The following is a 25,579-nucleotide window of genomic DNA, read 5'->3' as shown; positions in this document are numbered from 1 at the left end:
AAACAGAATTTACTGTGAGACATCCTCTACTGGAGAACCTTGATTTCAGTTTCAGACACATCCAACAGGATGAAACACAGAGGAAGCAGGCGGTTTGTGAGCGCAGGTCCTCGTTCAGATAAGCATGAAAGATCACTTGAGATCACCGTACTTAGCATTTACAAGTTTATATATACACTTCATTCATTATTTACAGCACACTATGTTTTGCTCTAAGTAGAAAACCTTTAAGTGTTTTCAACAATTACAGCTTCTTCAAACCATCTGTAACTCATGTATAAAGAGCTCATTAATAACTGATAACACACAGACGGAACAAACCTTTACACTATGTTATAAAACGAGCCTAAGAGTGTAAGAGTCATGTGGCTCCTGAGGCTTCGAGCTAAATGCTAACATTCTCACAATCACAGTGCAATAGCCTGATGTTTATCTGGTATAATGTTAAACCTTATGGGAATGTGGAAATGAGAACGTAGTAGCTGTTGAAACATTTCGCCCAAAAAACAAACGTCAACTTCGTGTTGGTGATAAAGAATAAGTCCGAGGATCACCATTCACAGAGCCACGCTAGCATGGTCCCATAGTTGCACTTTGTGACAGGGCTCTCAAGTCTCACGCATTGAGCGTGACAGTCACGCTTTTCGGTCTTTTGTCACGCACTTCCGCCACACATTGTATTTCTCACGCCGAAAAAAAAAATATACCGGTAAATTTCTCTGGTGCGCCGTTGCTATGGAACCGGGAGGAATCAAGCAGGTCTGCTACGGAGTCGAGCCTGTCACTTCCCTGTCAATCAAAAAAAAAAAAAAAAAAAAGGAAAGGGGCGGGCTAAGATAACGCAACAACCAATAAAAAAAAAACAGCATTGTTATCACGTGATTCTGCTGCAGCGGAAAACGCGGAAACCGATCGGACGAGCTGGAGTACGCGGGAACAGAACGCGAAACAGAGTAAGTCATCTTGTTTTAACATTACAACAAATTCACACCTTGTTTGACACAAGTATTGACAACTTGACTGCTTTTAGAGAATGTTGATAATTAGCATCGACATGCGTGTGCTATATTAATGAAAGACCCCCGTAGGGGGTCGGGGGGGTGGTGTAACTCTTGCCTGCGTTCAAAACTTGAGAGCCCTGTTTGTGTTGAGCTTGAGGGTTTGTTCTTCAACATGGAAACTGATTGACAAAGCAATTCTTAAAAATTAACTCGAGGTCTTACTATATTTCTACATTACTCTGCTTATTATATTTTTCCTGGGGCTTTCAGCCCTGAGGCCAGTATCAGCGGATGGAGTTAGCTCAGTTTTCATGAGAGTGAAGAGGCATTTAAAGATAAATAAAAATAAATAAGTTCTATAAATAGATAAAACAAATACTAGACATATCTGTTTACACACCAGGTGGTCAGATGATTTACAGGAGCAGTTATAGTTGTTGACAAATACAGTAATAAACCTTTAAAAATGACCTTATCTCTACTTACAACTACATTATAGAGTTTTATAGAGTTCCACAGTCTGGACCATGAATTAAATGTTTATATACTCCTTAGTAAAGGGGGTTAAAACAAAGTGTTACTTATATTTAATAGCATTTAATAGAAATGGTAACAGCAGTAAGAGAATCATGACCATTACGTCTGCTGTTGTAAAAAGTAGTAATAGCCATGACTCATTTTAACTGCTCTAGTACCCTTGGGGTTAGTGGATGAGGTCTTTTGGGGATCCAGTCTGACCATAGCTCTTCGTGACTTCGTTTTTACGGCGGCATTACCTCACCTTGACACGTCCCAAAGCACACAAGCAGACAGGAAATCACCTCCACAGCTGCCCCATGACAGGCACCTCGTTCACCCGTCGACCACTGAGCAGCAGAGGAAATACCTCATGCTGCATTGACCTAATAACTAACATCACACAGAGGCGGGGGCTCAGACGATCCTGGCAGGATGAGCTACACTGTTGGTACACTCCGAAATGAGGCTCGTGTTATGATGAAGCTGCGGCCGGGCAGAGTTCAAACTGCTGTTTGACATTTTTATGATCATTTTAGGAGACAGGTGAGAGTGACAGAAGAGTAAAAGAGGGGTCATGCTGTCCAAAGCAGATTAGAAACCGCATGAACTATGGACACAGTTTCACATCTGAGAAGTGAATGGGACACACCGGGGTGAGTACCAAGGTTGGAAAACATTTGCCAGTTTTTTTGCCAATAAAATACCTGAGTACTGACATGCTGATTTAAAGAATTTATTTATTTTATTGGCCCTGTATTTACCAGCAATTTCCCCAAAATTATGTGATATTTAGCTTTGACTTGCAAGGATATTTGTATGCAATTTAGTACTAAATATTATTATTGTTAATTTTTAAGAAAAATTATGAAGTTATGTATTAAGTAAGTGAAAAATAGCCAGTTTCTCACCAGTTTCTTGGATAGATTGTTAACCTGAAGAGATCATTACACCATACAACCAAAACACATGTTGCCTCTCATGTAAAGGTCACAGCTCTCAACTACAAAGTCTCACTCATCTGGCCAATTTTCTCTGTACTCCTTCTAAATTTGAAGTCATTCTTGTGAGTTCAAATCACTAACTTTAGCAGAAGTAGATGAAACAAGTTGGGGTGAAGTCTGTGCAACAAAAAGGTGATTGACAGCTTTTCCTTCCAAAATAACTGCACTGAACACCACAGACTGATAACACGGAGCAGTTTAAGAGTATCTGAGAACAGAGCTTATTTTCTTATTTTTTTTATTTTTTAACCCATTTTAACCCATCACTGTCAAAATGAAACCTTTTGCTACAGGGCTTTTCTTACAGTCGGTGTTTGAACTCAGACATCCCAGTAGATGCAGAAGTCTGCCGTGTATAACTTATGGTGTCAAGCGGATATTGAATCTTAGATTGAAGAGTGATAAGAGATTTATCTGTCTGATTGATGTCTCTTCAGCTTCTCACAAAACACGGGATGAACCGAGTCTGCGTCTATGTCTGAGCACCCACGAGCAAATATTGATATTTGGCTTCACTCCACAGTGGATTGTTGTAAAGCTAATACAAAGACGATACGATTTATATGCACAACTGTTGCAGTGCAAATGATTCTGATGTGATAAACCTTCCACCTAAGTGTACACAAACGCACAGCTTTTGGATCATTTGTATAGCAGACTCCATGTCCTATCGATATAGTTGCGCAGCAGTTTTATTTGCACCTCAGGGGTGACTTATCAAGATGTTGTGTAGCAAGAAATGCCAGTAATTTCTATCACTTGTATTGACCTATTCAGCATCAGCATTTTGGACTGGCTGGTTTCCATCCTGTGTTCACTCCATTACTTGTGCTTTTGTTGAGACCTTTAAACATCCCCGCAGGGTGTTTGACTGGTAAATGAATCAGTCTACTACCTGAAATACTATTACAACAGCAAATATTTCTACTAGCCAAACCACATTGTAAATACTCCATTACAATCTGCACTCAAAGCAAATACGAGAAGAACTTTAATTAAGAAATGTAAGAAAATGTAAGAAAAATGCACCGTATCAGAATTAATAGTGACAGAAAGTCTGGGCAGTAGCTCAGAAGGTAGAGTGGGTTATCTGCTAATCAGTAGGTTGGGGGTTCAAGCCCCAGTTACTCCAGTCATCATGTGCTTGGGCAAGATACTGATACTGAAGCTCTGTTGGAGGTTAATTTTTTTCTGGAGCAACTAATCATCTTATCTGTAAAACCCTGTTTGGTTTCTGGTTGCCTGAGGATATCATGAAACTGCCATGTACAGTGTAGGTCAGTAGGGATCCAACAACAAAATATGGTCCTGCACTACTACTACAACAGTGACTGCTACTAATAAGAAGGAATAGTTCTTTCTGTTGTATTCACATAACTTTTTTGGAATCAAGCGTCTCTCCCATTGAGGATTTGTGCCTGTACAAATGAACACTCGAGCCTGTTGTACAACTTACACCTTTATCACTCTCATTAGTACACAGAGTTGGCGACATCTCAAGTCCTTGCATTGTTCTGCCCAGAAAACCTGAGCAGAGGTCTAATCAGACAGAACAAGTGAAAACACCTGTGTGTGAGTGTGTGTGCAGGGAATTTAATTAACAATGGTCCAACCAGCCGTTTGCTGAGTTGTATTGCTGCTGTAGTTGCACTTGTTTTCATAAAGAACTGAGCTTGTCAACAGTGTGATTGTGTCACTTCAGGACAGCTTTGAGATGCCACATTAACAACTTCTTAAGGTGTGTCGAGACCGAACGGCGTACCGCTTTTCAAAAAGAGTTCAACTCGAATGAAGAATGTGTGCTTATCTTGACTCTGTGTGACGGCAACATGCAGAGAGAAGAGGAGGGGAAGAAATGAAAAGAACTGGAGAACCTGGTAAGAGTCTATAGACTATAGAAAATGTGGATGGTGTGACACAATTAATCTGATAGTGTTTTATGTTTTTCCTCTTTAACCAAAGTTGAACTTGAACCTGAAATAGAACAAAAAACGTAACATGAAAATCACCACGTGAAGTTCAAGCAACCTCAAGCTGCATGTGGTTTGTCTGTGTGTTCCTTTAGCAGCCTGAGTGAAAAGCCAAGGATCCACTGAGGATTATTGATCCAGAGATCACTGCTTCACTTCAGCAAGTAAGTTGTATTCTCTATTTGTGCTAATGTGCATATTGTGAAGTGACGTCCTGGCTCTGTCCAGTTGGTTTTTTGTTAGCTTGGCAGCAGTGGTTATGAGAGGGTGTTTGGCTGCTAGCTGTGTGGATGTTGTCCCAAAGATCTGCTTTTGAGAATGTGTTGGTGTCTGCTGGCTGCTGCTTTCTTTTTCTCTCTTGCTATCAAATTAGCATGTGCTATTTGTATTGGTAATGAGAAATCATTGCTTGTGCTGTTTTCCTAGTGGTTGTTGTTTGACATTCATGTCAAGATGCTTTTATGCTGTTCTATTTATGTTGTAGTAGGATGTGTGTACTATAAATATTATGAATATTATGGCCTGAATTAGCTTTTTAGCATATTTCCCTCATTACTAATTTTACTGCGGTTTTGTTTTTTGTTTTTTTTTTGGGGGGGGGGGCGCTTCCTGATTGACTCATAACAAATTCTGGTCTTAAGTAGCGAGTAATGTTTTATATTGGCTTTAGGGATGTAAATATGGCTTTTGAATTGCACACGCTGAGAGTTCAGTTCCACATGAGTTAGCTGACTGCTATACTGCAAAAAACCAACCAAACCTCACAGTAAAAGCACATGTGTGAATACAATCATGCATATTGTGCTAACAAGCATATGATTAGCTACTTAGCTACACTTAAGTGGTCTGAGATGCTCATTAGATTTTAGTTCTAGAATAGCAGGAAGTCAATGCAGAGAGCTGTGAACTAATCGTGATATTAGATTTTTTTTTCCTACTCTCCCACTGCCGCTTATACTATGACTGATGATAACAGAGGACAAATGATGCTTTTTATGATGCTTGTAGATTGTTGGTGGACTCCAAATCCTTAAACAAAATATTGCTGGTGGTCGGCTGTTGTTATTGCTCCCTTTCAGTGTGTCTGGCGGGGTAATTTTCCCTTGAGGTGATAATAAACCCAAGCAGACAAGGCTGTAAACCCACGCAGAGATAGCGTGTGTATATAACATCACACATCAATTTTTCAATATCACGCCGCTGAATCAGACTTTGGCATTTGGAGTCACATGGGTTCCACGGCAGTTAGCCTCAGAGCCACCATCATCCTTCGGAACTAACACAGTGAAACAAACGGGGACCGTTTCAGGTGTGTGGAAGACCTGTGAACTGTCTGAAGTAGCTTCCTGTGGCGTCACAGATTTCCAAAGCAGGTGTAATAAACCGCGCCACCGAGCATGACCATCCCTAAATCCTGGGATGGAGTTCATCAGCATGCATCTACTGCTGCACTCTGCTTAAGTTATGGCATCTGGAAGGCTTTTGCATACAGGAGGAACGGCAACGGCAAATGCGGGGCTGCTTCCCGGGGGTTACCATGGTGATGGAGGAGGAGGTGAAACGCAGCAGGTCCTGATAATCAGTGATAAACTAGCGCTCTAAAAGAGCCGTGGGATTCTCTAGAAGATAAAATCAAAGTAACACTGAAAAGGATATGATGAAATGTAGGTCCAAAAAAATGTGCATATATGCGTCTGTTTCCTATCACAAACATATTCTGTATTTAAAGTAAATTAATTTGGTGTTTTTTAGAGAATTTATGTTTAAAGGGTTTTAAATTCTTCAGTTTTTAATGTTAGAATTTAAAGTCATTATTTTAGCATTCATTGGCATTACTGCTACACCTGGAGTTAGACTGATTTCATAGTGGGTTGAGTAATACCACAAAATCTGGTTTTGAGTAAGTAATAGCAGCACATGAATCAGCAATAATGGCATCAAAACTGTTTATTATTAAAAGCAGCTAATGTGCTATCATGTAGGAGAGAGTATAGAGCCGTGGTTTATGAGGTGAACGCATTGTTAATTGGACACAGACAATACATTTTCATCATCATCAAAAGATTTGTCAAACACTAAGCATTTCTTTTCCCTTTTCTCAGTTAATTTCTTCATCACATGCATGAGAAATGACTCCACATGATGCGTCTCTTATGTTCAGCGGTCGTTCCACTTTAGCTTGTGCGATGCTGCACACACAGGAGCAGCAGAGAAACAGAGTGCATTCATTAAGAGGCGGTTTTAAGCCCAGAAACGTGACTGAACATCAGGAAACGGTTTTTGCAGCGACAGTTTTTGTATTATTTGATAAAATAACAAAGAGTGGAGGAGAGAGATGGATCCTTGTTTTTTGTTTTTGTATTGATCCTATTGATACAAGGATGGGAACCCAAAACAAGATTTAGTATTGGTAGCGTAGTATCAGGTTGAGAGACAGCAAAGGCTGTGTCAAGCATCTCGAGCAGCTAAAAATAAGAAAAGTAATTTTGTCTAATGGTGCACAAAAAGTCTTAGGAAAGGCATGACGATAAAAGTATATGATTTGAAAGAGAATTGAGCAACTCGTCACCTGCACTGTCTGCTTACCTATCACACCCATGACAATCATCTTTTCTGAGAAACCAAGAGTTTTAAGTTGGCTTAACATAACCGGACCATAACTACAGGGGTAGTAATTCAGATCATGAGTAGTACCTGTTGGAAGTGCTAGTTTTTATTCAATACAAATGATGATCTGTCAGAATAATCCCTTTCGCTTGGGTTTCTTTTCCTTCTTTATTGCTTTTTTTTATCTAGTTAATGTGTAGAAGTTCAAAAAGTCCTCTCTTCGCAATATGATAAAGCGAACCATGTTGTTAAATATACTTTATGATATTATGCTTTGCGGTTTTTGTTCAGTTTTCCAGCAGGGCACACTTTACACAGCAGAATAAAACTGAGAATTGTTGAGTCTCCTGCTGTTTAAAAAAATATCAGAGGCACTTTGGTAATGGCCACCCATTCTTTACTTCGAGTGATTTCCCTTGGTGCACCAGCTCTGCAGAATATCTAGACCATCCCTAACTTTTTACTCTGTTCTGTCGCTAATCGCCTCCTGGGTAGACAAAACTGAATTATTCAGAAGCTGAATAATGGGGTGCACTGAACATCAGGGAACATAGATACTGAGAGAAAGGTGAGTTGTGACAAAAGACAACATTCATTAAAAGCTAAACAGAGCGGTGCTGATTGGCTGAAAGCCCAAAAGAACGTGCTTGTCTTGAAAAACTCATTTGGTTACAAACTGTGATGGAAATACAGCACATTAGGCAATTATGCAATCATGCCAGAATTACAATAACAAAGAGATAAAAGCCAGAACAAAGTATATACATGTCCAAGGTCTGCGGTCGCAAACATAATTCAAACAGGAAGAAGGGGAAGTATCAAAGTAGGTTGTTGTTTACCAAAATGTACAAACGCGTTTCAGTCAGAGTTGGCCTTGGCCTAAGTCTGCAGGGATAATGTTCTCTCTCCCAACACATGAATAATGTAATGCGGGTTGTTGAGAAATTGCCATTGATTTATGACACAGCTCTACACCTTGAGTCCACTTCACCTGGTAGTGGTTATTCTAGGTGCCTCTAGAGGGCACCCAACATACTGTACACTTCCCATTCAGTAGAAACTAATAATAATGTGAAGATGTCACCTCGTACTCACCTCGTACGCATTTTCTGGCATTTTTTTGTCCAAACAATTAATTATCAAAAGAATCTACAGCTTAATATACAGTTAAAAAACTTTGGTTGTGGCCCCAAATGCTATACCAGATTTGAAATGGTGTTTTTATTGCTGACTGATAAAGGATCAGCAATGAAAGTATACAAAGGCAGTCATTTGTTCAGTGCTGTTGTTGTTGTTGTTATTATTGTGTTTGCCATGTTGCCTGTAATTTAATTGAAGTGGTAATGTGATTGAAACACACTAATATGCTGTGGACCTTTGATTCTATTATTGAGAAAAGCTCAGGCTCTTCTGTTTAAGAATCTAATTATAGTTTTAGGTGATGATGTGAATATTCAGTGCAGTCCTCCGACTGTGGCAACAGCAGCTTTACATTACAAGATATCACATTCATAATCTTCAAGGGCCTTGAGGCTTGTTTTTTTTTTTTTTTTTTTTTTTTAGGAGGCACTTGGACCATATTTTAAAACTTTTGAGTCATTCGTAGCATCATAGCATCAACCCAGACTTGGGAATGTAATCCCCCCCATCCCTTCCAAACTAATCTCACTAATCTCACAAAGTCCAACTAATACTCATTGTCAAGACGACGTTTGTTGTTCTGTGTCTGATAAATGTTTGTGGAGAGAACAGAAGACGCATTGTCAGTGCTCTCACATGGGTCTTCAGGGTTTAATATTTGCGATGTAACGACAATATGTTGTATTTGTTGTTAAATTTTTTTTTAACGACAAACCCAAATCCAGCCCTCAAACCCTTAATTAAGATTACGATGGATGGAATTTAGCATGCCCTTTCAGTGCGTTATTAAAACCTTAGCTGAAAATATGAAGGGATTACAAATTCATATTAGGAGGAGGATAGCTCATCTGCTTCTCTTCTCTTGCCTGACTTGTTTATTTACAGGGGAAATCATCCAAAATAGATGAGCTGAGATAAATTGAGATTTATTAACAAGGAAAGGAAATTGTGCCTTTTTTTTTTTTTCCCCTCAGCTGTGGCCCAGAGACAACTCCCAAAAGATTCTCAGGCAGTTTCACTAAACCATCTTTCATGCAGAATGTCAGCTGACATGCTCTTTTCTTAGCCAGCGAACTACACTGCTTGCATGAACTTCAAAACAACCTCACTCGTGAGGTTTTACATGCCAGCTTCAATCTGAAACATCAGCAATCTGCATGACATATGAAGGGCATAAATTGCACCGCAGCCAGTTATTATCTTGTTCAGGTGGAGAAAATCACAGGATATAACATGATGAGAGCAATCAAGGTGTCTTACCTCATCTTGGTAGATGAAGAAAAGCATGATGGACAGAATCTCCAGGAAGAAGATGAGCAGGAGGAGGATGAAGAACTGTGGAGACACAGAGGGAAGGGAGAGGCCAGCTGAGTCATTTAACACACTTAATGATTGTGGAGGGAAAACACCCCAACAGTTATAATAGGGTTCTGTCTGTGAAGAAATGGAGGAAGTATAAGTTGAAGAGAAGTGTGAGTGAGTGGAAGCAGAAAGTAAGGAGAGAAAGGAAGAAATGGCCAAAGAGTGTCAAGGAGAAAGAGTTGGAGTAGTAAGAATGATCGAAGTAGCTGTGGATCGCTTAACCTTGTTATTTCTAGCTGGCAGGTCAAGAGAGCAGAGAGAGGGAGGGAGGGACAAATCAGAGCAAGCAGGACGAACTGGGGAGGGTGATATACAGTTTTCCTCGATCCACTTTTGAATTTGTTGAAGGAGACACATTTCATTCCTTGCCAATCCCCACCCACTCCTCCTCACTACGGTGGCCAGGATGAGCTGCCTGATGGGTGATACATCTTCTTCCTGTGGGCCCATGTGAGTGCTTAAAACAGTTATGAGCTCATCCATCAACTGCTCTTCTAGGACACGGCTCTGTCTTTCACACATGGGAGTGACTGTCTGTACCAGGGAGGGCTGAAATATTTTTAGAGACAATGGTACAACTTTCCAGAGGGTCACTATAACATCTTGATGAAATGGCATTAGATTAACTGATGGCATCTATACACGTCAATGCTGTGCTGCATTTTGTAGAACAAGACTGGTAAACTTCTTTTGGTTGGTCAGACTGTATATCTCACCAACTTTGACGCTGGTATTGAGGCCCATGGTGTGGAGAGAAAAGTACTGATAGTGCAATGTGGGGGGGGAAGTAAGTGTTAATGGATTTTATCACTCCTATTCTTATTCTTTGTCTTGACCTTTTGAGGATAATCATGTTGTAATTCGTAGAACTACAGTCCTTGTAATTTGGGGGCTTGGGTGATGAAAAGTGGTGGTATAATGTTGCTGTGGAGTCAGTGACTTAGATGTGGGCTAGATTTTGGCAGAGTGGCACCTCTTTAAAATATGCTGAATCAACTATTAGCAGTTCCTGTTTTGCAGTGTACCCGTGCATGTACAGACAGCTACTGCTGAATGACTTTGATACTGAAGAAAAGTTAAAAACAAGATGATTCTCAGGAAAGTTCTGGACTTATAAGGAACGTCTTTTTTTCATTTATTTATAAGCAGGCTTGTGGATGTATATTCACAAAATATGTTTCATGTCAGTGAGTTATGACTCAGAAGAGTTGGCCTTTTAACACACAAGCTTAAGATGGTGAACATGCAAACCTAAATATATCTGTAAAACATTGGCATGTTAACGTTGTCACTCTGAGCGTGTTCGCTTGCTGACATTAACATTTAACTCGAAGCGTTGTTGTGACTAAACACAGCCGCTCAGTGCGGCGAGCACGGCATTAGACTCCTGGTCTTGTCTTCTCGAGAGTGAGGCATGGAAAGCGTGAGACCGTCTGAGAGAGTCAAAACAGATTTCAGAAGTAGAGATGTTGTTTTTCAAAGACATCATGGCTACATGTCCTCTGTGTATTCCAGACGTTTGCTTGACAGTGGAGGTGAGTGTTGCTAGTTCACAAGACTGGCATCGAGCAGGGCTGTCGGTAGCCCCTGAGGTCTTTTGGCAGCACCTGCATGAATGAATCACTAAGCTTGGAAAGGATCAAAGCCTCGGTGGCAACATTGGAGGGTAAGAGACCGACTGGGTAACAAACCGATGGCAGCATACAGCCCACGGTGCGTTTGAATCAGCCATGCTCTTTTCAAGAGGTGCTCTCAAATAACCATCTGAAATCAATTTCTGTTGTTCTGTCAGGCTTCGCCGTATGAACGTTACGCTCTGGGTTGTGTAAAATTTCAGGTAACTCCAATTTGGAAAGATTCTTAGGTGTTCTCGAAGGATCATTTAAACTGAAGAAATATTTTCTCCACTGTGAATTGAGAAAATTCAACCTTTTGGGGCCAATAAATCTTTCACCAATCCACTGGGTAATGTGAAAATGCAGTGCAGTCGAGAAGAAATAATACTGGGTTTTTTTCTGTCTCTGAATATTTGACATTCTGGAGATACACATTCTGCCCCTGACAGTCACAATATTTGACGTTTTATTATTCACCACAGTTCTACACCCACCCCCACCCCCTCCCCCAACACACACAAAAAAAGTTTTAAAATATAAATATTTAGACAGACTGGCAGAGACGCAGAGGCGGGTTTACCACAATGGCAAAAGTCAAGTTGGAAATGTGCCCTTTTGTCTTTTTGTGTTATTTCTTGACCTGCTATTGATCCTTGAAGGAAAAAAGATTTTCCTTCCACAGTGTTAAGAGAATGAAGGGTCAAGTGTGCAACTACACTACTAGAAATTCAGATTCAGTGTCTGGTAGACACAGCATCGTGTTGCCACAAGCACTTAATTCTTCCTGTTGGATTGTTGTTCCTACATGGAGGTCCATAAATCAATCAATCTTTGCCACTACAAGCAGTCAGACCAAGAATCCATGTGACAGACAAGCTAATTATCATTTAGCTGGATTCTTATACTAGCTAGTGTTAATTTTATTAATAAAAAACTGTGACGGCATTTAATATCTATGGCTATTTCAACACATTGATGAAAAATGTTTAAAAAATGAAAAATCTCTTTATTTTTGGACAAGTATAGATTTTTTTTTTTTCTATCAAACTGACAGTTTGATAGATTTGATTTTTATCTCTGTAACTTTACTAACAACTCGTATAGCTGTGACTGTCTGTTCCACATTTGTAGCCCCCTCTCGAGCCATTTGGGTGTCACAGTGTTCCTGTCTCTGGCAGAGGAAGATGATCATGCTAGTCTTAATTGTACCAGCAAACTTCTGATAGGCTCAGTTGTTTTTCCACCTTAGAAAACCAAACACAAGAACTATTTTGCAAGTCAGATGTCGAAAGCAGTTCAGAGGTCTGAAACCGGGATCATAGCAGAAGCCTTTGTTTGGAGCCATGTTAATAAATCTTCAGTATTCACTTTCTGTTTTGCTCTGGTTGATCTCTGGCTAGAAGATGTTGGCATTTCTTCACCAGCTCGTAGCTGACTGTTTTTTTTTTTTGTTTGGTGCTGGGCAGATGGCGTACAGTGGGTTTCTCAGAATGTTTTTGCTGAAAACAGCTGCCTGCTGCAGCTGGAAGCATCATGGTCATTTGAGTTAAAGTTGCTGTAAAAATAATTTTGAGATTTGAGCTTTAATATGTTGCTCTGCTACTAATAGTAATTTTGTTTATCAGTCTCTGCGTTTGAACACATCATTTTGTAACTTAAACTGTAGGATGTTTTTGGACAAAAAAGAAAGCAATGAAATGAACATTAAAACTGCAGAAATAAAGCTTTTATATTCTTCATTTTCTCTCCTTTTTACCATTTCACTTTCGGCCTCTTAGTGGCGCTGCACTGCATCCTCAGGTGTTTCTTTGAGACCATGAAATCACACCAGAGAGCAAAGGGACATTGTTTAAAAACGAGAAACCGATACTCAGCAGCACTCAGTAAACAAACAGACCCATCCCCTGTGGCTCTCTGAATATTTCCCCATTAATCTACTCTTAATAAGAAATTTAAGTCCTCCTCGTTAGACCACAGGCAATAGTCATCCTCAATAGGATCATTTGATGGTAGAAGACTGCATTTTGCTTTTATAATACACTGCAAGAAAGCTACCAAATTAGCTTTAGGAATTTCCCATTGCTTTATTGAATGGGTTACCATCATCAAATGGGTTGCAGAAAATTAACTGAAAATGATAAAAAAAAAAAAAAAAAAACCCATCTGTGAACTGTGTAGAAGGGCTGATAATAATCATAAAAGCAATAACTGTGCCAATTAAGTCAAGTACAGAGGAATCGTTCTGAAGCAGTTCCATGATGAAACACAATTCATTTAAAAGGACAGATTCAGCTTCCCAGTCTTGTTTACAGTCATGACAATATGTAAACAGCTTGTTGAAACCATGAGTTTTTCTCTAAGTGAAAACAGGTTTTAATTGAGACGTGAAATAAAGAAAAAAACAGCATAATTTGTTCCAAATTACTTTGCAAGGCTGTTGCATAACAAGACTGTAATGACAAACTTGTTTATGTGACACGCAGCAGGCAGTGGAAATACATTTGCATCTGCTCGTCTATTATAATCATGGAAGCTTGTGCTTTGAGTGCGGTTTGTGTAAATGGACATAGACATGGTATATTTCTCAGCTAAAATTTAAAATTGAAGTGGGAGCTTTGTTGTGTTGTGCGCTTGCAGTCTCACTGTGATAAATTATTATAAACAAAGACTCAGATCCCATTACAAAGGGACCAAAGGAGGCACGATATGTTTTTCCTGAATTGTCATTATTCAAACTGAAGTATGTTATTCTGTTTGCAGCAGTGGCTTCCAGCAGCATAACTATAGGAAAGATTTATAGGAGATTGGAATAAGAGGAAACAAAATAGGGCCATAAACAGTGTTTTTATGGAGCAAAAACCATTACAGCTCACTAAACCGCTGTCAACATTCTTGTGTCCAGAGATTCTGCTGATTTTCAAGCTTGTCACCATGTACTGTCAGTGGTGGAAGAAGTACTCAGATCCATTACTAAAGTAAAAGTACTTAAATAATATAGAAATACTCCATCAAATAAATAAAAGTCCTTTATTGAAAACCTTTCTGAAGTAACTGTACAAACATTGTCAGCAAACTGCCTCTAAAGGATCAAAAGCAGAAGTACTTGTTTTGAAGAAAACTGATCCCTGTGACTGAGATATTCTCATTTATGACATTATTGACATTATTTGATTATCAGTCGTAAGGAGTCAATGCGTAGCCAGCATTGCAGCAGGTTCAGATGGTTTTAACTACTTAAAATACAGTTAGTCCAGTGGTTCCAAACTGGAGGGGTCAAACCTCTGCAAAGGGTCACAAGATAAATCTGGAGGGTCGTGAAATGATGAATGGGAGAGGACAGAGGGAAACACAAAGTTCAGAGACATAATTTCATGATAATTTTTGGGGAAATATTTCCTCTAATCTTTGCCCTTTTTCTTACTTATTGCATAATTTGACCTGTGGTATTTCAAGGAAATCAACCTTTCTTGGAATCTGAAAAGTACCTAGTGGATAAATATTTCTATTATTTTTACAGTGGTGGTAGTAGCAAAAATTATGAGAGAGAAAAGAGAGCGGCGAGAGTGAACCAAAGCAGTTAAGTTGTGGCCGGACAGATAAACATCCGATGGGAGCTGCAGATTCTACTTATTCTTGGCCTATGTGGTGTTTCTCAGATTGTACTTATTCCAATTACAATAATTCTGATGTATTGATTATAGCCACATTAAGTACAGTTTTTCATCTTCAAAATCCTTACCCTGATAATGTATCACTGGCAGAGAAATAGCAAGAAAAAAAAAAAAAAATTTGGCCCCAAAAGACCTCTCAGAAATATCATCACCAGGCAGCACGAAGAATTTGCAGTGTTTTTTTTTTTTTTTTTTGCCACTGCTCTCCCTGTGCAGGCTTATGAGATAAAGATAGTACTGACACATGTAATGGTGCATGTAACCATGTCAGCATATCAAACTCAGTAAAATGGTCCTTTAAGACCTCTCTGTGCCATTACAGATTTTGTTCCATGAGAGTTAATGAACCACAGCTGGTCTGTATCTAAGTGATGCCTTCAGGGAGAAACAAAAACCTGCAGGACACCGACTCTCGAGGACTAGAATAGAGCTCCTCGGGGTTAAGCTTTTCTTGAATTTTATTCATGTCTGCAGCTTGTTTTATTGCAGCAGAGTAGTTCATGGCTCAGAAAACTGTGTTGCAATTAGTCGCTTAAGAGTTAGGATTTATGTTGTGATATTTACTCTTACATTTAAGCAGACTTTAATATATCCAAAGAACACTAGCTTTTATTGGCCACTAAAGTCTAAATGCAGATTGCATGCATTATGAAAATTTATATAACACACTCAAGAGGCCATCTTGCATATATTTATGCTATGACTTGTTTGGCTGGCAGCGCTGGTATCCCTGCTTAGCAGAGATTGACGCCTTAGCAGGGCTTCAGGGTGAGAGCTATAATCAAAGTCCAGGCCCAGGGATTGATTCCTTTGTGTTCACCCATGCTGTGATTTCCACGCCGTGTGAAAGCTACAGTGGCTCTTTGTGTGTTGACAGAGCAGTAAGACCGGTGAACCAGTCATGTCAGGCACACCAGTCCATCAGAGCCTCCAAAATCAATACCTTTTGGGATCTTGCTGCCTTGAGCGTATATGGAGTAAAGCCTTTGAGGCGATAGCCATGGTCTTTTCATGTAGTGGATCTAATCATTTTTACAGGCTCTATATCTCAGCACCACTTAAAGCCGCTCAGTGTAAACAATCTGCTTCCATTTCCACCACAGTGATCTCACCCCTCTGACTAATTTGTGGGCAGATTAGGTCACAGACCCACCACACCTCCTCTGTGCCCTTTGACTTGCACCAGTATTGACTATCCAGACTCACTGGTGTGAAACATGACTTAATTACCCATTACCCTGATGAAAATTATATTTCTGGGGAAATTCAGTGTCCCCGAAAGGCCCTTATTTTCAAGTTAAGAGGACAGGGTATTGGATTTTGTTTCAAAATCTGGTTTAATGTCTGCCTGGAGCATAACACTCAAATTATGAAAAGGCTATTGTCTTTAAAGGTGCTACACTGGGGTCCAAATGTCTGACACCACAAGACTGTATATGTGAGTATCAGTGCCACTTTTTCATTCTTTTATGTTGGAGACCACCTTCACTCACTATCACCTCTTGAGGTACAATGGGGTATTATGAAATGAGATGATCCAGGGCCAGCTGGTTAGCTTGTTAACTTAAGTAGATATCTCTGCAAAGCAATACATGGATGTCTTTGAAATAATGTCAGATCTGTTACTTCTCCACATTCTGTTAATAATTCAGCAATAACTTCTCTATGTTTTAACTTATAATACATACGTATCGCACCTCAGAGGAACCTGAAATCAAAAAGTATTTTTCTAACATGTATCAGTGACTAACAAACGACAGTCAAAGCTACATTTCAGAAACAAAAACCCTTAGAGGGTAACTGCAGCCTCAAATTCTGATAGAAAGCTCTCTCATAATTTAAAAAAAAAAAAAAAAATGCAACAGAGGAATGAGTTGAAAACTGGAGATGATGAGGCCTTGTGGCTTTTGCAGTGTGTAGAGGGTCGGGGGCGATGGCGACTGACAACCACTCAGTGTGGCGTGAATGGTGATGTAGTTTCTTTCTGTAGGAAACACAGGGAGTCTGGTTGAGCGATGACTCACTTTATATGGCTCTTTGAGATCCACAGAGTGAGTACCTGTGTTGTAGCTGGGATATGGGCTCTACTATGAGAGGCTCTGTGGTGTGTGTGTGTCTGAGTGTGGGAGAGTGTCAGCACATAGTCGTAGCCGTGCTATTTGTCACAGTTTACATTACTGTTCATGAGACCTAAATATTTTGTTAACCTCATATAGCACAGTTATTATTGGGCCTGTGTGTATTGCATTTTCGGCCCCTGCAGAGGAATCGGTCTCCTTTATGTACGAGACCGATTCCATTGTTTGTAGATGGAATCGGCCGATTCCACAGTTTGAGGGGGGGGCGGTGAGAGAATTTGACCGAACCCAAACTTCAAATTCTACAAGTCATATCTGACTTTCCTCCTTAAGTTAGCAGGCCTGTACCTTTTGACTTCTTATCAAAGAATCACATTTTAACTGCTCATTCAAGCAGGAGAGTTTCGTATCCACCTGAGCCTTGGAAGAGCTCCGACGTTCGCCTAATACTGTCTATGCAGATAATGAACAGGAGTCTTACTTTCAGAGCTGCAGACGCATGAAATACCTCCTTACATCCTTTCACAAATTCTATTGTTCTAACTTTGTCCAAAAATAGTGTTTTCCTTGCACATAGTAAGAAGCTGGTTGAGAAAGTAGGTCTTCGAGGCCTTTAGAAATGCTCCTATTTTGAGTGATCACTTTCAACAGTAATATTGCAACCCACATTTCTTTTTAGTAACTTTGTCCAAAGGCTGCTGCAATATTACTGCCAAAACAATGAGGCCGGAGCTTAGACGAGGAACTGACTGGCTGTGTGTTTAAAAGAAAAATGTTAGTATGATTTAGTATAATTTTACATTCCTATAAAAAGCTATGAATGTCTTTGAAGTCATCCACATCACAGAATTGCGAAAGCATATTTTTGAATACTTTAAATCGTTAACGCTGATGTTTTGGTGCAGCAAATTACAAGGCTCACAAAAGGCAATAATAATTTTGCCAGCACAGAGTACAACGGTAATTCCTCAAATATCTCACAGTGATGTTCCAATATTCTGTGTCTCTCATCAGCGATCAACATGCTAATTAGCCCTGAAATTTGAAGGGAGAAGAGTCTTTTCTAAGCTGCATGAAGAATGGGCTGCTCTGTCACTCATTAAAGCAGACTTAGAATTCTCCCAGTCTCATTAGTATATTGACACAGTGCAGGAACTGGTCTGGCCACTGTGGGGGAAATGTCATGGATCTTGCTAATGATCGACATTAAGACTGATTCCCACCGAGCTCATAATTGCTTACTCCTGCTGTGCCATTTTTGTAGTGATTAATTCTATTTTTTCCCCCCACTGAAGTATTCCTTCTGATAAATGCTGTGCATTGTTGGTGCATGATTACATGAGTTTGTTTATGAAAATACTTATCAATCTTGGGGATCTGGGGGGTTCACACTTTATCACTGATGCCTGCTTGGAAACCGAAGCTCATGCAGTTTGTATAAATTAGCACAAAAAATATTTCTATACATATTTCATGTGAAATACTTCCTGAGTTTCTGTATATATATCTCTTTTCTCATGGCAAATTCAGACAGTACTGCTGTGAACTCATACCCTTTCAAAATTTAACATGACATGCAGCTCTTGAAAAAAAAAAAAACATGTTGAATGTTTTAGATTTCTTCTTTTTTTAAAAATATTGACCAGAAGGTAGAAAGTTTAGGGCACCGTTTAACATTTAGTCCTTAACTGTGGCTAATATTTATACTTTTTGTGATTTGGCTTTTAAAATAACCAGCACGCAAAACGACGTCATGACTTGAAATACAATTATACAAGAGAAAAGAAAGATCACTGGAATTTCCTGGACATCATTGCCATGAGAAACTGTACATTTTTCTGTACCTTTCACATAAGAGCTACTGTATTTGTATTCTGTTATCATGGCTGTATTTTGTCCTTCAGAGCTGCTTCTTCTTCTTCAGATTCGTGAAACAGCGTGCCTCTGGATCGCCATGTATGTCAGAAGGTCTGCATATCTTAATTTATGTATGTATAAAAACTGTGTCAATTTGCAGCATAGATAGAGATGGAAAACTGGAGGATTTCCTGTGAAAAACATTTCACAAAAGTATCATCCCATCAACAAGCGCTTTGGGAAATAATGAGATATTGTCAGTGCTCCTTAATGTAATGTAATGTAATGGAGGTAATATTGCTTAAATATATTAAGTCTCATGTGCCTGGATTTAGCTGTTTGTGTGTTATTATAGGCATTCAGTAATGGAGTTGGTTTGTTGTGAGCTGTCTACATACACCCCAACACATACAGCATGGCTGTGAATAATTTCTGTTTGCAGTGTGGTCACCTATTGGGCTTTGTGCCATTTGTAATTATTTGTATTGTCTGTGCTAGTGCATTCTTCACGCCATCATTTACATTATCAACAATGTCTTACAAGCTGTAGACAGGTCGTTATTTACATGGTTAACAGCAGGCTCAGGGTGGAAATATCAATCACCGCCATCACTTTTGACGGCACCTTTACTCACATGCAGTTAAATAATGTAAATTCTGTGGGTCTGACAAAATAACCACAAAGAACAACTCCTGATCAAAGGTAGTTTCTCACAAAAACTGTGTGCCGATGTGTCATCAGTGTTGTTTGAAAGAGCAGAGATGGATAAAAGACTTGTGTCAGCTGATCACATCATGTCATCCTCATTCAGTCAGTTGGCAGCCAGCTCTACACATGACGAGTGTGACGGCTAGTGGACAGCTGTCCATAGTGTGAAGGTCCCACTAAATTTTATCATATTGTTTTTCAATCGTGGCCTTCAAGATTTGCAGCTGTGATGCAAATACTGTCGTTCCGTTAGTCTGTGAAGTTAATGTTAGCATTAGCTACAAAAATGCAGATCTGTCATCAGTGTCGTTAGCAGCCTTCAGTCAGAGAAAAAAAAAATCCTTTACTTTTTTTTTTTTTTTTTTTGACAGAACAGCAACACATCTAACAACCCCCCCCCCCCCCAAAAAAAAAAAAATCACTGCAGAAACTGCTCCAACATATTGTAATTACTCAAGGTGCTTCGGGGTTTGATTTTGTGTTAAGTTTTTAGTTTCTGCCAGTACTGTTCAGTCTCTCCTTTGTCTGTGAAGCCGCAGTGATTATTGAGACTCGAGCTTTCATCACAAACAAACCTCAAATGTAAAATGAAAGACTTTTTGTGCAATTGATGTTTTCGTCAGTGAGGCTCACTCACGCAGCCGCTGTTCGCAAGACTAAAATCTACAACCTTTTTCGTCAGATACAAAATCACTGAATCACCAGCGTGTCATGTCAGTCTCAGATTGTATGAGAACTGTGTAAGAAAGTCAAAGTTTATTGCTTTATTGGCAATCAGTGATGTTATTTTTCATGCCAGCAACAACAAAATGTAAGCTGAGAACATCATCACATCTACGCAGCCTTGACTTTAAAGTCAACGAACGAGGGCATCAAAAAACCGTCCTGACAAATAACTTACCGTCAGCAGCAGAGGACGGCTCTCTTTGACAGCTCCCACACAGCCCAGACAGCCGATCACCATGATGATGGTCCCCACTGCGATGAGCAGGTTGGCTGCTGACAGGGAGGGAAGGGATGATGATAGGGTGGCAAAGTTTCCCTGGGTCACTGAGAGCCAGACTCCCACCCCCAGTATTCCACATCCTCCCAACTGCAGAGGAAACACAAAGAGGCGTAAAGCTGTCAGTATGCTAACAACCCAGTCAAACTCATCCTAAGCAGAAACACAATCAAACACGCTGGCGCACAAAAATATTTGCAGACTTGTTTGTGGCTTTCTGTTTGTTTTTCAAACTGCATGCCGGGGGAAGGGTGCGAAGATTGAAGAGGGAAAACCAAAAGAACCGTTGTAAAGATCAACAGCGGTAACAAAGCAAAGCGATCTGAGCCTCCAAGCAATCCAGTTTAGAGCAGCAGGTCTGCGTTTGGGAAAATATGCTTATTTGCTTTTTTGAGAATTGCAGAGAAAATTGATACCACTCACGTCTTTCCTGTAAATATAAAGCTGTAGTCAGCAGCCAGTTAACTTAGCTTATCATAAAAAACTGGAAATAGGGGGAAACAGTTAGCCTAACTCTGTGTAGCAGCAACACAATCCACCTACCAGCACCTCTAAAGCTCACTAATTAACCTGTCGTTCCACATTTGCTTAATCCTTAAAAAAAAAAAAAAAAAAAAAACAACAACAAAGTAAACAAATGACAAGTTGTTGTTTTACGGGGGTTTGTAAGCCAGACTTGCCAGCAAACAGTAACTGATTAAAGTCTTGCTTGACATTAATGAGATATAATGTTTTTATTAGTGGGCTTTAGAGGTGCTGGTAAGAGGATTTGTTACCTTTGCAGAGAATCAGAGCTGTTTCCACCTATTTCTGGTCTTTATTCTAAGCCAAGTTAAGAGACTGCTGGCTGTACCTTCACGTTTTACTGTGCAGGGAAGAGTGTGGCCATATTTCCCAAAATGTCAAACTGTTCCTTTAAGATCACTTTCACACCCGTTGTTTCCTGACAAAGATGAAAAAAAATGATAAATAAATGAATTTTCACTTTTCATTTTCATTTTACACTGAGGCATCATGAACTGTAAACCTGAAGTCATATGGACTGACTGCATCATCAGTGCTATGTGGACCCAGATGAGTAACTGAAATTGGACTGGGATCATGATGATTACATTCATTTCAGAGCACAAGGCCACAACGGTCCTGAGTTTGTCTCGTTTAAATATTTAAGACTTTTTCTGTCTGTAAATCTCTGTATATAAATTTCCCATTAAACAGACTGAAATTGAGATTTTAGACTAATTATCACTTCCACTGAAGAACTTAAGTCTTTAATTCATGCGACCAACGTATAGTTGGGGCCAGAATTCATCTGCTCTGGTGGGAAACCTGCTCTCTCTGGACTCCAAAGCCAGTGTATCCTGTTTTTTTCTTCTTTGCATTTTTGTCCTTTTGAACAACAACATGTTTGTCTTTAGAGGCACAAAATGACAGCGGGGGGAGAAAAACAGTAACACATTTATTTGATGTTATGCACATCAGTAGGGATTTTCAAATCTAGCTATAGGAAACATCCATCACACAGACATTCGCACTCTCTCTACGGCCACTTGCCAGAACTCCCAAAGGCAACAGGGTTTACATGGCTAAAGACACAATTATTGTTCCCCACACACATACATACGCGCACGCACACACACATACACTCATTTTTTTTTTCGATTTCCAGTTTTAACACAAGATCTTATTTAATGAGCTCTTGAGCTGGAAGTAGGGCAAGGCAAAAATAAAAGGCACTCATGCAGGCTCCATTCACTGAGGCAGGTTTCTGTTCACTAACACAGCTGGGAGATTTCAGCAGCTTGCAAATGAAGGGTCTTTGGGTCACTGCCGCTCACAACGCACCCTTATTACACCCCAGAGTTTATTCTCTAATGAAGATTGGCCAGAGTGAGGAGGGTGAAGGATGAAAAGGGGACGCTGGGAATAAATGGTGGTGAGCATTTTGAGCTCAGATTCATAGGCTCATCAGAAAGGAGGATTCAACAATGTGGATATAGTTTACATTCTACAGACGTGCGGGACATGCTCGTCCATGTCAAACCCAGTCCTTGTACAACCGAAATAAATGATCAAGCACACAAACATTCATTTTCGTTAATTGTATAGCTATACAAAGCCAAATACAGCACTAAGTGGAAATATACCATAATCGTGAAAAGAAAATGAATTGATCGTATTTTGCTATCAACTCTGACCTATGTGTCTCTTACGTAGATGTTATTTAATGCTTTATTCAGACATGCCAAGACAATAATGGATACAGTCACATACTGCATACACATTCTTTTGTCCAGATTTATAAAGCCACAGGTTACAGCGAGTTCAGTTTTGTAAATCTCAATCATTGTGGAACTGGGCGAGCGTTTTCACTCCCACAGTTCACCATAGATGGATGCAGAAACACCCACTTGACCATTTTTAGAACAGAACGTGCTGCTTCTCCTCATTTTGATTGTGATTGTGAGCTGTAACGCACAGCTGTGGCTATTTATTGTGCCCATACCAATAATTCATCGCATGTGCCTCCAAACCATAATCGCTCTGATGTTTCAGTCGTTATTAAATGTCAGCAGGATGATCAGTGATTAACTGACAGAGCTCTTATTTAAACAGACTCCATGAGAAACATAATTTCTCCCAAACAGGTCAGCAGTAAAGGAAGGAAGAAGGGTGTTTCTGTTCTCTCAAAGGCTGCATCAGTTAAAACTTAGTTTGCGGTTGAAAATTTATGGAATTATCACTGTGAACGCCAGTTTGTCTGGATAAGTTGGTCTGACTGTTTTATCACACTTGTACATAAAACTTTTAAATATTTCAGGTTTTTTTCCTCTCTGGTTTGACACTACCATCTGACATGAGCTGAGGCAGCCAGTCACCTTGTTGTTTGACATGCAAATCTCTACGTCTTGAGATGTGAGAGGTGTGTGTGACCTATGGTTGCCCATAAACCGTTTCTCTGTGTGGGTTTGCACAAACGTGTGTGTCTTTGCAGAAGTGTAATTCCTGCTTTACTGGTGAATTAGCTAATAACGTTTCCCATCATTTTCAACTTTTATTTGAATTTTACGGCCTGTTTTACAAAGTCTGACAGTTCATAAGTGCAGAATGACAACACTTTGTCTCTAAAGTGTTCACTGGATACTCATGATTTCATGTTCCATTTATAAAGATCTAGTTCAGGGAAAAGCATGAAATCCTCACCTTTGAACAGCTGAAAAGCAGCAGCAGTTGTTTTCCATTTTCACTCAGTGAATTAATAATTGACAAATTGTTTCAAATCTAGAATACTGAGTAAAGTGTTGAGTATTGTAATGTAGAATTGACTTCTTGCATTCAATCACCACAGTTTCCAAAATGTGGTCTTGTCTATTGTGGTTATATGTGGTTAGTTTCTCAAAAATCCTTCAGTCCAGCAGCTTTTAGAGGCGGTTTTACTCTGATCACAACCTTTCTTGATTAGCACCCGTCCCCCGAAAACAGCAGCTTAAATCTTTACAGTCACACGGCTTCGCAGTGTGCTTAAATTGATGCAGCCATCTGGACTGCCTCCCCCTCTCACAGCAGGTTTGAAGCAGAGCCTCTGATACTGGCCGCTGATTAAGGCCCAGGATGGTGACTGTTCTGTGTGCAAGAATATAAAGTTTTCTCCAATAAATACCTATTAACACAACTTCCTTTATTGCATCAGAAACATCAGAAAACCTGTGCACAGTGGAGCTCAAATATCTGCGCTGATAACCTTTTGATGATGTTGTGATGAAAGGACATCTCTCTGAATGATTTTCCCACTAAAATATACATGTACGGTAGATGTACTTGACTCCCAGGCTTTCAATGCATAATACAGGTGGCTGTTTTAATGACTACATTCACAGTACATGAATATCTGTGCTCAGATCTCATTGCAATTATGAGTGCTCCATCCAGGGCATGGGCCAGGAATACATATTGATATAATTATATTAGTATGATTAAGGTTATAATTGGAATACTTACATACATACATGAATAAAAGGTGAAACTCTCGAGGCCAATGATTTGTAAAAAAGAGAGTTTCAGTGGTGGAGAGAATGTTAGTTTGACTTTACATGCTGTATAAATTATTTCTTTTGTGATATTTTGATGTTTGAATCATGTATTCAGTTTGTCTCTGGAGAATGAATCCTGGTCCTTAAATCTGCTCTCATACATCCCGGTGATGAGGACTAAACTTTGTTGGTTCATAATATACCTTATACCTTATACTGAAAATCTGGAGTATAAAGGAGAAATAGATTTTGATTTCACAAAACCTATTAGGGACAAAGTTCTAAATGTGATGTGTTACAAGTCAAATAATAAATAGTTCTTATGGCAAAATAGCTTTTTAGTAGAAAAACGAAAGAATCCCACTGTGTTTTTGTTGGTGTGTTTGAGTTTAGGCATCTCAGTCTCTCCCAGTTGGATTTGGCAGGCAGACAGTTAGAGGTCATTCTGTCCAAAAAAGTCATACATTTTTAATTTCCACTTATACTGTGGACATTTTATGCATTTACCCTTAATATCATTGTAAATTGTAAGTTTTGCCCAGGTCAGAATCACCTGTCCACCCCAGAAAACTCTACGAGGAAAGATTTTTTGTTTACTTCATTTTTTTTTGGATTTGCATTTTAACCAATAACAAAAAGACTGTGGTTCTCTAACACCTTTCTATTTACTGCCTTAATCCCAATGGACAACTGTCACAATTACTATAGATACTAGAAAGCTTTGTCACTTATGACATTTTTTTTCCAGTCTTTACTGAAACAACTAATGTTTTCTTGGGAGATCAGTCTCTTTTTAGCTCTGGCTTGGTCTCCTCCAGTTTCTGAGAAAAATTCCTGGCTCTTTAGCTGTTAGATGTTCATCTTTCTGTACCAGCCACTTGTTTACATTGGCTGGGCAGGTAGTGCACACTAGGCCTGTCTGAGCTTCTTTCCTTAGTATAGCGGTCTATAGTTTTAAATGGGAGTTTTGGTGCAAGTGACTCAACCAGTCAGTTTACGCGCAGGTTGAAAACC

General features: G+C 39.5%; 1 protein-coding gene across 3 annotated transcripts in view; it reads right to left on the bottom strand.

Annotated features, from left to right (window-relative positions):
* tspan4a (tetraspanin 4a) overlaps positions 1-25,579 on the bottom strand; it is a 113,241-nt gene that overhangs the window by 20,629 nt on the left and 67,033 nt on the right. For all 3 annotated transcript variants that reach the window (XM_041036498.1, XM_041036505.1, XM_041036489.1), the window contains 2 exons: positions 20,433-20,624; positions 9,499-9,573 (listed from right to left, as the gene is read on the bottom strand). In XM_041036498.1, the coding sequence (XP_040892432.1) occupies positions 9,499-9,573; positions 20,433-20,624 (267 nt within the window). The remainder of the gene's footprint in view (positions 1-9,498; positions 9,574-20,432; positions 20,625-25,579) is intronic.

Source organism: Toxotes jaculatrix, chromosome 1, assembly GCF_017976425.1.
Source record: "Toxotes jaculatrix isolate fToxJac2 chromosome 1, fToxJac2.pri, whole genome shotgun sequence".
Taxonomy (NCBI): Eukaryota; Metazoa; Chordata; class Actinopteri; family Toxotidae; genus Toxotes; species Toxotes jaculatrix.
The sequence above is the reverse complement of the archived record's forward strand: the minus strand, read 5'-3'. Positions and strand labels throughout refer to the sequence as shown.